This window comes from Cannabis sativa, chromosome 3 (assembly GCF_029168945.1).
Source record: "Cannabis sativa cultivar Pink pepper isolate KNU-18-1 chromosome 3, ASM2916894v1, whole genome shotgun sequence".
NCBI lineage: Eukaryota > Viridiplantae > Streptophyta > Magnoliopsida > Rosales > Cannabaceae > Cannabis > Cannabis sativa.
Genome location: NC_083603.1, coordinates 13,037,381 through 13,050,224, shown reverse-complemented (window position 1 = coordinate 13,050,224; position 12,844 = coordinate 13,037,381). Strand labels below are relative to the sequence as shown.

Here is a 12,844-nt window from a genome sequence, read left to right as displayed (position 1 = left end):
GTTTTTGCAGGATCTGTTTATCCTGAGCTTCTTTCACGACCCAACCGATGGGAGGATTTTTTGAGTTAATGGCCAGAGACTGAAACATTACATTGAGAGTGTGAGCCTTATTAAAGTGAGTGAATTCATAAGTGTTCGGAAGGACTCCTCACACTTCAGCGTCCACTCAAAAGTAACATTTTTGGCTAGGAGGTTGCATACTGGACGAGAAATCATTGAAAAATTCTGTATGAATCTCCTATAAAAACCAGCATGGCCCAAGAACGATCGGATGCCTTTGACAGTCTTAGGAGTAGGCAATTTAGAGATGAGGTCTCTTTTAGATTGATCAACCTCAATCCCTCTTTTAGAAACAATGTGGCCTAAGACAATGCCAAGAGATACCATGAAATGGCACTTCTCCCAAATAAGCACAAAACCTTTCTCGATGCATCGTTTTAAAATGACTTCAAGATAGAGAAGACATGCGTCAAAAGATTTTTCAAAAACAGTTATGTCATCCATGAAAACTTCCATGGTTTGTTAAATCATGTCACTAAAAATGCTCATCATGCATCTTTGGAAAGTGGCTGGTGCATTACACATTCCAAATGGCATACGCTAGAAAGCATATGTGCCAAAAGAACAAGTGAAAGTGGTCTTTTCTTGGTCCTCTAATGCAATCTTAATCTAATAGTAACCTGAATAACCATCGAGAAAGCAATAGAAAAGATGACCAGCAATGCGCTCAAGAATTTGATCGATGAATGGGAGCAAAAAATGATCTTTACGGGAGGCGACATTCAATTTTCGATAATCAATGCACATGCGCCAACCCGTCACAGTTCTTGTGCGAACAAGGGCTCCTTTTCATTTTGGACAACGGTAACACCCGATTTCTTGGGCATTACTTAAATTGGACTAATCCATTTGCTGTCGGCCACCAGATAAATGATAGTCGCAACAAGAAGTTTTAGTACTTCATTTTTCACCACTCATTTCATTGGAGGGTTCAGTCTTCTTTGAGGGTCCCTTCTTGGGATAGCCTCATCTTCCAGATTAATTCGATGGGTGCAAACCCAAGGGCTAATTCCTTTGATATCAGCAAATGTCCAACCTATTGCAAGTCTGTATTTTCGCAGTAGCTCGAGTAACTACAATTCTTGAGAAGGTTGAAGGTTGGACGAGATGATAACGAGAAAGGTTTCGCCATCTACCAGAAAAACATGTTTCAAACCCTCCGGAAGTTGGTTCGATTGAACATTTGGAATTTCTTCGGCAGAAGATTTTATTGTTTCCCTCTCACGAGGTAGCGCTTCAAAGTGGGGTTTCCAAAATTTCTTCCCTCTGTTTTGTGTGTCCAAGTGATCAACAATAGCTAGAGCGGACTCAACAAAACTGGGATTTTCATTTTCAAAGTGAAAGAGGAGTTCATCAAGATTAACAAAACTACTTTGCAATTGAATCTCCTCGGAAACAAGATTGTCAATCATGAATGTTTGATGACAGTCATCATCCACATGGAGTTGTTTCCCAGTGTGGAAGATGTTGACCTCAAGTGTCATATTTCCAAATGATATTTTCATTGGACCATTCTGACAATTGATCAAACCATTTACAGTGGCAAGGAATGGTCTTCCAAGGATGATAGGAATTTTCGATTCTATGTTTACCACAGATTGGGTATCAAGAACAAGGAAGTCCACGGGGTAATAGAATTTCTCAATTTGAATAAGAACATCCTGAACAATACCCCGAGGCTTTTTGATGGAGCGGTCAGCAAGCTGTAGCACAACATATGTTGGCTTCATTTCTCCAAGAACAAGTTGTGAATACACAGAGTAAGGCATGAGATTCACACTCGCGCCAAGGTCAAGCAAAGCTTGGCTGACTTCATGAGTCCCAATTTAGCATGAAATGGTGGGACAACCAGGATCTTTGTATTTTAGCAGTGTCTTTTGTTCGATCACCACACTCACTTGTTCAGTCAAGAAAGCAGTCTTCTTGACATGGTGCTTTCTCTTTGCAGTGCACAAGTCCTTGATGATTTTGGCATAAGCTGACACTTGTTTTATTACGTGGAGCAAAGGAAGATTAATCTTCACTTGTGTTAAGTGCTTAAGGAGTTCAACTTGATTTTCAAGAATTTTCCCAACGGGTCTAAGAGTCTGGGAAAATGGTACTTTGACTTGAACATTGAGTGTTGCACTGTCAGGGGCAATTTTTGGATTTGAAGTAGTGGTTTTGATGGATTAATCTTCCAAATTTTTACCACTTCTTCTTGTGATGGTGTTAACCCCCTTAACAATGGGATCGTTGGAGGTGGAGGTTTCAGCCATGTGTTGCCCTTATGCATTATATTGAGACTGGGAAGGAAGTCTGCCTTTCTCAGAAATAGTCAAGGATGCAGTCAATTTTGAAAATTGACTTTTTATTTCTTGGACATTTTCCTTTAATTGGGGATTGATTTTAGCTTGTTCCTCAATGAGTGCATGAATGGTGCTTTCAAGGGAGTTCCCTTGTTGTTGAGCATTGTATTGAGGCGTAGGATATGCCTTTGGAGGTTGAGCTTGATTCTCATTTCTCCATTGTCCTCCAGATGTTTGAGCTTGGTTGGAGTTATTTCTCCGATTGAAATTGGGTGGTTTCTCCAACTGGGGTTGTACGTATGGGAGAATGACTTTTTATATTGCCCTAAGGCATTGCATTGCTCCTCATGAACCCCTCTCATTTCTTTGTAAACTAAGCAATCTTTCGTTAAATGCTCATTTTCTCCATAAACGAAACAAAGTTCGAGTGGTCTTGTTTGTGCTTGGGCAACCATGCACCTTTTTTGGCCATCTTTAGTCGTAAGGATTAAAATTTGCTTTTTGAAAGCTTCGACTTGGGCCTTTAAGTTGTCCTCTTCCCGAAGTTGGTAAATCCCCGTTGGTCGATTTCGGTTGGTGCTTTCAGCAGCACTTGGACTAGTTCATGTGTGAGATTTTTCAACAAGCTCAATGAGAAACTCAAGAGCTTCTTTGAGTTACTTTTGAAGAAACTCACCATTGCACATCATTTCTACGAATTGGCGCTCACGACTTGTGAGGCCTTCGTAGAAGTAGCTGACAATTCCCCAACCCTCATAGCCATGGTGTGGACACTGACTTAAGAGATCTTTAAATCTCTCCCAAACTTGATAGAACGTTTCATTGTCTTTTGGGAAAAATGTTGAGATTTGTCTTTTCAAACTATTGGTCTTATGGACAGAGAAATATTTAATAAAAAATGTTTTGGTCATTTTATCCCATGTTCTAATAGACCTAGAGCTCAAAGAATACAACCAACTTTTAGCGTTATCCTTCAAGGAGAACGGGAAAAACTTTAAGCGTGCAACATCATTGATGGTTGCTCGATCATAGAAAGTGTCAACAACTTCCTCAAATTCCCTAATATGCACATATAGATTTTCATTCTTCATTCCATGAAAAGTTGACAAAGGTTGAATAATGTCGGGTTTGACACCGAGACTTGGCATATTAGGTGGAAATAAAAAGCAAGATGGTATGGAAATTTGGGTGGGGGTGAAGGTAATCATTAAGTGTTCTCTATTGTATTTCATTATTATTATTATTCATTGCAAAAGGATTACTGATTATCGTGTGAATGGGAGAAGAAGTAGTGGATGGATTGGACGAAGTTTCACTAGAAGTGGTTTCATCGAAAGAAGAGTTACTCATCCACTCTTGTTTGACTTTTTTTTTTCAATTTTTTATTTTATATTATTATTATTATTATTATTATTTGGTTCAACTTGTTCCCAGGTTATTTTGGAGGTTTTTAAAATGACCCTTCACAATTTACCAGAACTCCGCGAGGTTACCAAGTAAGTATAAAAGGTTCACTAATCTTTTCGACCAAAGACCTCTCTAAGCAAAAATGAGTTGCTTAATTTTGATAGAACAAGGTTGTTTTTGTTATAGTAAAGAGCACAAAAATGTAATATTACAATGAGTAACACAAAAATGTTCTCATGCCAATTGGAAAGGTTGTCAAAGTACCGCTTCGTCCCAACGTTGCCTAGATAAAACCGAGGTTCCCAGGTAAGGTGGAGGGTACACTAACACAAATCTTATTTGAAAATCAATCTTCCTAGACAGAACAATCTTGGTTTGTGTCATATACAATATTACACTATTGTACCAAATACTAAACGTTTTATGAAAAAAAAAAAATTAGAACTTACTTTTTTTTTGGTATTTTATGATTTTTTTAGAGGACTTAAATTCTAAGAGTACTAAGAAAAAGACAAATAAAACTCTAATGAAAAAAGAAGACAATAACTAAAAAATAATATAAACAATTACACTAAACAAAAATTAAAGTAAGAAAAAAATTAAAGGGAATAGACATTATTTTCAAAAAAAAAAAAGAATTATACTTGTGAAACTAAATACAATACAAGAAGATATCAATTATTATATATTTTTTTTTGTATATATATATATATATATTTTTTTTTCAATAAATCATTTCTAATAAGGAAAATTGGATAAAACCGCAACCTTAGAGCATACTTTGAATTATTGGTATTTTTTTTTTTACAAATATTTACACAACATAAGACAACATTCACAAAAAATAAAATGTAAAAAAAAAAAATAACTAACCTCTTGATTGTAGATTTCACTAAGCTTTCAAAAATTACCTTCCCGGCAATAACGCCAAAATTTGTTTAACGCCCAAATGTGACTTCCACTAGCGGTGGTTGTAGTATAGATTGGGCGGTCGATTCCACAAAGAGGTGATTATGGACAAAAACGTTAGTAGAAAAATAAAAATAAAAGGTTAATAATAAGTGATAATAGTAACCAATGATTTTGTGATTTTTGTTTTGGTAATAACTATTAAAAGAAATCAAATAAATGTGTAATCAATAGTAAAAGAGAGAAATGCTTCAAGAATCATCCATATGCTTGTTCAGCTATTTTGTACCTTTAATTCACAAAGTTGACACAAATAATATAACATTAAAGTTCATTATATTTTGAGTATACAAGTTCTTGTAAATAAAAAAAATAATTTAATCTTATGTATAACCTAAAAATGACATTATACATCAAGTAATAATGCAATAAAAGATTAAACATAAAACTAAACATCAATATTATTTTTACTAAATAGTAACGCATAGAAAGAGCATGACTAATCCTATATATTTTTAGTAAAAATAATGACAAAGAGATAGAGATGGTGGTAATAGTGATAGTGAAGGAAATGAACATTAATATTACTTTTATTAATTTTTACACACATAAGGAGAGCATGACTAAACATATATATCATTTAACAAAAAGTAAATAAAAATGAACATAAAAGATAGAAATGTGCAATACTACTATTACTATAATCACTAAATAAAAATATATAGAAAAAACATCACTAAGTCTATATATATTTGGTATATAATAGCATAGATAATAGTAAAGATGGATGAAGAAAATAAAAATAAAAGTGGAATATAAACTGGCATTACTCAAATAAATATTACATGTGAATCAAAGATACAAAATAATCTCACTTAACAAAAAAATTGTATAGAAAGTGAAATGAACATACGAGCTTTTTAAGAGTTTGGGGATTTAAATACAAAAAAATTGAGATTGGGAACCTTATTGCAAAAGTTGGGTTAGGTAGGAGATTTTTGCTGCAAATAAGAGTGGGGTCTGGTTCAATTCAAATGACATTTACTATTACCACCATTGGTAAAAGATCACAAACTCGTTATTTTAGCTAGCTCAAATTAAGAAATGCATAAAAGAAGCTAACTATGCCTGGTATAATCGTTTTGCAAATGTAAGAGCTTTGGCATCAAACTTCAATGCTAATTTTCCTTAATTTGTTTTCAGCTCAAGGCATGTTTCAGAAGTTGACTATCTAATAAGTTCCAGACTCTGGTAACAGTACCTCTTGATAGGCAATGATATGCTTGTTTAGCAGCCTCACGACGAGCTTCGAGAACTTTCTTGTCCCTAAATACAACTTCAAGAGCTTCTTGTAACTCAACTTGTCCAGACACCTGCAATAGCAATACCATTGAAATTAAAATATATCATATAAATTGTTATTTACTTTTTCTTGTTGTTAGTGACAGTGTTAGGCTGCCAGCATAAAAAGGTGTTCTTGTTGGAAATTGTCAGTTGATTCAAAATGAATATTTGAATACAGATAGGCATATGCAAATTCCAGGAAACATTTACATATGAAATTACAGAACATTAATGGTTGAACATCAAACCTGGAGAACTGACAGAGGGTTTAATTGTTGCATTTCCGAAATCATGCTTGAGAAATGTCCAACATGTTGGCCTGAAATTAATGGTCCAGCGCACCATTATATGACTTGACATTTTAAGAGCTCACAACATAAGTAATGAAGGTGCAAAAGTCAGGGTATTTGTTTACCAGTTAGAACAGCACAGCCGGCTGCAGCAGCTTCTGATATATTGTGACCAGTAAAACCAGGCAGGAAGGAACCCCCGATTACAGCTATAGGAGTTATTCGATATAGGTGCCTCAATTCACCTAGAAATTAAGTAGATTGAGAAGACGGAGAAAATCCCCCCAAAAGCAACACTTAATGTAGGCCTTATAAAGAAAATTTCTGAATTCTAGAAGATAGACAAAAAATAATCTTAAACTGCATTGGCAGAGGAAAGATTTTATTGATAAGTTAAGGTGAATGAATACTGAATGTTTTGCTTAAAGAAAATAATAAGTTGCTAACCTAAGGTGTCTACAACATATATATTTGTCCCAGGTGTAATTTTATGGCCTTGAGACCTCAAAGCAACATATTGCCCCTCTTTCTGCAACTTCTGCACTATTTGAGACCAAAAGGTGTTATAAAGTAACATAAAACATAAAACAAGGTACATTGTGTGACAATGAGCTTTGAACTTTAAGTAAGACATGCGTGTCAAACCATGAATATCAGAACAATATTGAAGAATATTGCACGATATAATATTTCCCTAGGAATAAGAAATTTTCCTTGAGTAACTGCAAAGTGCATACTATCTTCCATAAAAGATGGATTCTAAACATGTTCAAAGAATAAATCAATTTTTTTTAAAAAAAAAAAATCAATCTACTATAAGTAAAATCAATGAACATATTTGCAGTAAAAAGTACATACATGACCAATTTGTTGTCCGTGATGGGTATATCGAGGCACAATAATTGTCACCAAATCTGGGTGTTCTTGGATGAGTACTTCGTGAACAGCTAGAATGACTGCAGATAACATCTTGTTAGGTTTTAAAGAAACATAGAATAATTCCATACTCAAACACCCACCAGCCACCATAAAAGGGGAAAAAATGAAGCTGATGAAGATCATATCTATAATGAGTTATGACACTTGAAATATTACAGCTAATTCCTAGATTAATTAGGATTTTTCATTTGCCTATTTATATATAAGCTCTGTTATGTTAAATTATTGTACTTATATAAAATTACACATTATTCCTCTCTTTAATTTTTCCTTTTCTATCCTATTCTCAATCTTCTCTCTTTCTCCCTTCTTTTCTTCCCTTCCACTTATCTCCCTTTTGTCCTATACCAGAGAAAAGACTATGGGAACCACAAAAAGACCACATTGATCAACAATGCCATTAAAATTCAAGCATGCTAGTTCTAGTAATAGCATGTTACAATCAGACCTATTGTGAAAATTTCAGTAACTGAAACACAAATATGTTAAGACAAAATATCGATGAGAAACCCTCACATAAATGATATAATATATACAATCTCATACTGAAGTCTATGCTATGTAGCAGGGTTCACCTTCTTCTTCTCCCTTGTGTATAGAAGAAGCCATCCATACCTTCCTGCAAGCAAGTTGCACCTTCAGATCTTCTATACTTCTCATCTCTTCCTCAGAGACAAATTCTTCAACAACTGAATTTAAAAAGAAAATTTTGAACCAGTTGCAAATAGCAATATGCAATAGAAAGACTGCAACTAAATTATGTCATAAACCTTATCATCACTAATTTATCAAATATGAAAAAGAAAAAAAAAGGAAAAAAAAAAAAAGAGAAACAGATAATATAAACTATATTTTCTATAGATCATACCAAATTTTAAGTCACCGGAAGATTTAATGATAGAAGGTGGAGCGAGCAGTAGTTGGAAGTTTACTGCCTGCATAGTGCTCTATGACGAACAAAATAAAAACAAACAAATAAAAAACCTGAATATATAAATTTAAAAGTGACACAAGCAAATTTATACATACCAATGGGATAATCATTGAAAATTTTGACAGCATTAAAGAAATCAGTGGAAGAAGCCACGGTCTTGACCAACGTTTAAAAGATTTGGTTGACATTCGAGCATTTATCAAGGCCAAGGTAATCTGAAGATTAAATGGATGATGTAAAGTAATCAAAAGTAGAGAAAACATACAAAACATTGGAAACACTTGGAATTGCAAAACGGCTAACTATTTGCCGAATTATTGAAAATATGAAACTACACTTCAAACAAAAGATGGATGTAACATTTAAATAGCAAAGCACATGCAAAATTTTATAATACCAAATGAGAATTAGTAACTTACACCCTTTCGTGAAGCATCCATTATAAGATTCGGCCACAATTCACTCTCTACTAGCACAATTGCATTTGGCTTCCAATAGCCTAGGAAAGCATCCACAGCATTAGGGGTGTCAATTGGCGCAAACTGGTACACATTTGACGATAACAAGAAATAAGTGACTGAGTAGATAATAAAAAAAAAAAATCAGGGGGCATTTGGCATGAGGTTTAGATTTGATGGGAATGTCAAACTAAATTAAATTATAATAACCAAGAGGTTTGTGTTTCCAAGTAGATCGTACTTAAATTAAAATGGTAGTAATGTTAATCCCCTTCAACACTTGTGTTTCATAATCCCTCCAAGTCTACTCTCTCTAACTCTACTCTCTCCAATTCAAACTCACCCATAAGGTGGCGTTTGGTTGAAAGGAATAAAAACATAGATAGAATAAGAATGACATTCCAATACTTTAAAATGAAACCAAACAAAAGAATGGAATAAAAATTGTTTCATTTCCAATACATTCCATTTTATTACCTCAAACCAAACGCCACCTCAGTGACTGGAAGTCAAAGTTTTGACTTTTGGCAAAAAAGCCATATCAATCAGGCACTGAGGGATAACCAAACTAGAAACTAGACAACTAAATACCAAACATTGATGCAGAAAACAGATTTCAGATCTTATTTACTGTTATGAAAGTGATTAAAAAATCAGTTAACTAGACTCACTGTCCTAGGTGTCCTAACTAATTCTGTTATGTTAGTTGCCTAGGTTTACAAAGAAAGTTAAATACAGTTAGGACTAAGGGACTCTCTTACTCGAGCCATTAGCTATATAACCTTAGATTAGCTCAATTCAGGGGGTCCAGTTTATGCTTTTGAGTTCGGTTTTGCAAAACCAGATAAGAGAGAGGAATAGATTGAGAGAGAAGGAGGGCTGTAAAATAGAAGGCATATGTGTCTCATCATGCTCTTCAGCGTGAGTTATTTTGTAAGGAGTTAAACTCCATTTCTATAATTGATCAAGCTTCAATCTATCTCTATTGTACAGATTTTTTTGTTGAATAAAAGTTAAGTTTTCTTCTCTCAATTCTGTTGTATTAAATTTGTTTATTCTTGTTCATTATTTTGCCTTTGAATTCGTGTCTTGATTAAGTTTAGTTCTTGAAGTATGGTGATTGATTCACAACATTTACTATTCCATAATGAAAAGAATCAATGAGAAAAAAAACATGGCAAGGGATCAAATGATCATACATATATGACTACATTTTCATGTGAGGCCTAGCAAAACTAATTATAATCGTATAAGTAAAGACACGAACATATATTATACACTTCACTTATTCCCTTACCATCACACATTAGTAAAGTAAACACGAACAAAATTTTCAAGTACCTGATATATGACTTCACAAGGAAGACGATTCTTTATCACTTCACTGCAAAAATTAGTAATAAAATTATATAAATATACATAATTCAAATTGAAGAAAAGATACATAATGTTCTTACAATGCTGAAGCAGTAGTAGTGGTCATCAAGATATTCAATTCAGGTTTCTTTCGAATACACTCTTTGATTACTGGAATCGCAGCCACTCCTTCACCTGAAATGAAATCCAGTTTTCTCGAAATCCAGACAGGCAGTAAAAATATATTTTAATAAAGAGAGAGAACGGAAACCTAAGGAGACGGCATGGAACCAGAGGAGTTGGCCTGGGGGACGAGGAAGGGAGGCGCGGCCGAGACGCTCCGGCCACCGGAGCTGATGTTCGAGACCTAAGATCTTACGCCAACGAAGGTGAAGGTATAACAATGGAGATAGACCGTAGCTGAGAGCTCTGTAAATAGTGTAGACCAACGTGGCTTTCGTTGCCGCCATTTCTGTATCTTCTGAGGTTTGATTTTGCTGTCTAGTTTTTACGCAGACGAAACGAAACGGAACGACGATGCTTCTGGACTGGAAAGCCCATGGGCCTGTACGACATAATAGGGACAAACGAAGGCTCATTGGGTCTTTCTTGGTGGGCCTCACGTGTAATACGGAAGAACGAAGGTTCATCAGCTGTCTAGTTTTAAGGGCTATTTACAAAAATATGGGAAAATAAAGATAAGTTTTGATATATATGGCATAAAAACTTTTTTTTTTTTTTGAGAAAATATGGCATAAAAACTTAATTACACTAAATATGGCATTTTTTTAAAAAACTTACAAATATGGGAAAAAGTCTTGAGGAATGCCATATAAAAAACTTTAAATTTGTGTTTCTTTTTATTTATTATTTTTTTAAAAAAAAATAAAATACTAAAATAAATAAAAAATGATCTCAACTATAGATATTATTTTTTTTTTTACAGAAATTAAACTTGTTTTTTTTTTATTTAAACTACTATTTTTTTTTCTTTGTTTTTTTGTTAAAAACTAATTATTTCATTAAAAGCAGCAGAAAAAAAAAAACCAGTTTCATCAATATCATCCTGAAGAAAAAATAATATAAAAAATTATAATCTAAAGCTAATATAAACTTTAAAAATCAGTTTCATCAACATTGAAATAAACTATTAATTTCATTAAAAGAATAAAAAAAATAGTTTCATTATGTTATTAGAATTTTTTTTCAAGTTACTTTTTTATTATTTTGTTTCTAGGTTGGAAACTTACACTTATATTTTGTTATTAAATTATTGGTAGGCATTATGTGTTGTTTTGATTATATTTGTGATTATTATTTTTTTTTTTGTATATTTGTGTGTGTGTATGTTTTTATTTGATTGTCTGATGAAACTGGTTTCAATTAACTTTATTATTAACATTTGTATTTTGTTATGATTTTTTATAACGTCAAAACTGGTTTCACATGTCGAAACTGGTTTCACATGTTTTAACTATTCTGTAATGGGGTTGCTCAATTTTTATGATATTATTATATATTTTTTCGTTTGTATAAAACCAGTTTTATTATTGTATGATATTTGAACAACAATTTTTATTTTATTTTAATTAATCAGTTTCTGACACACATATTATTTTATTATTTTCATAACTGGTTTTTTTAAGTAACTAGTTTTTATAACTAATTTTTTTTTATTGTTGTTCATAATTGAGTTTTATTCAATTTTTTATTAATTTATTTCAAGAAACTGGTTTTTATTTGTTTGTTTTTATTTTGGTTGTTTTACTAACTGGTTTCTCACATTCCACTGTTTTTTTTTTTGTTATTCTTTTATGGTTTTTATTGCACTTTTGTCTCTTTAATTTTCTTTGTTTCTTTTTTTTCTCTTTGATTTTAATTTATGATTCTCTTTGTTGTATTTGCTGCATATTGTATGTTTAAATTAACTCTAATTTTTGAGCAAGCAAATAAAAAATTAAATGCTAAAATAAAGAATGAAGTTAGAAGTTTGATTATTAGGTATTGATATAAAATTTATATGTTCGAAACTGGTTTTTAAATTTAGTATCGTTAATTTGTAAAAGTTTAGTTATTAGGCATTGTGTATTTTTTATTATGTTATTGATGAAACTATTTTTTTTTTTTTTTGCCTCTTTTAATGAAATAATTCGTTTCTTTTAATATTGATGAAACTGGTTTTTAAAGTTAGTATCGTCTTTAGATTGTAATTTTTTTCATTATCTTGTTGATGAAACTATTTTTTGTATTCTTTAAATGAAATTATTAGTTTCTTTCAATGTTGATGAAACTAGTTTTTAAAGTTTGGATTCTTTTTAGATTATGATTTTTTATATTGTTTTTTTTTTCAGGCTGATGTTGATGAAACTGATTTTTTTTTCTGCTGTTTTTAATGGAATAATTAGTTTTTAACAAAAAAAAAAAACAAATAGTAGTTTAAATAAAAAACAAGTTTAATTTTTGTAAAAAAAAAATTAAATATAAAAATATACACTTATTATATATATTAAGAGAAAAAAATTAGGTTGAGAAAAAAAATTAAAAAAAAAAAAAGAGAGACACAAAGAGAAATTAGAAAAAAAAAAAATAGAGAGAGATAAGCGAAAGAAAGAAAAAAAAAAGTAGCAACTAACTTAAAAGTTGAAAAGAAAAAAGAGAGCCAAAATTGACTAAAAAATATATAAAAAAGACAAAAAAAAAAACTTTTTGAAGTTTCAATAAGTAAATAATCTAAAAAAATTAATAAAAGTATAAAAATAAAATGTTCTTGTCAAATTAAAAATGTAATGTTTGAAAAAAAATGTAGTATTTGGTGTAAATTTTTCAAATAAAAAGAAACCCTAAAATGTAAGTGTAAAA

The 12,844-nt window shown here is 32.0% G+C and overlaps 1 protein-coding gene and 1 non-coding gene across 2 annotated transcripts; one reads left to right on the top strand and one right to left on the bottom strand.

The window, feature by feature from the left end:
* Positions 1–3,104: 3,104 nt before the first annotated feature.
* On the top strand, positions 3,105–3,212 carry LOC115711809 (small nucleolar RNA R71). The gene has a single exon (XR_004010679.2). It is a non-coding gene; the product is annotated as a small nucleolar RNA R71 (small nucleolar RNA).
* A 2,251-nt stretch (positions 3,213–5,463) lies between these two features.
* LOC115708830 (probable 3-deoxy-D-manno-octulosonic acid transferase, mitochondrial) lies at positions 5,464–10,599 on the bottom strand. The gene is made up of 12 exons (XM_030636846.2): positions 10,257–10,599; positions 10,087–10,180; positions 9,971–10,013; positions 8,591–8,713; positions 8,267–8,386; positions 8,106–8,184; positions 7,813–7,926; positions 7,157–7,254; positions 6,746–6,836; positions 6,424–6,543; positions 6,257–6,327; positions 5,464–6,037 (listed from the first exon to the last, which is right to left on the bottom strand). The coding sequence occupies exons 1-12, from the start codon at positions 10,582–10,584 to the stop codon at positions 5,864–5,866; spliced, it is 1,455 nt and encodes a 484-aa protein (XP_030492706.2). The 5' UTR covers positions 10,585–10,599; the 3' UTR covers positions 5,464–5,863.
* Between the last annotated feature and the right edge of the window lie 2,245 nt (positions 10,600–12,844).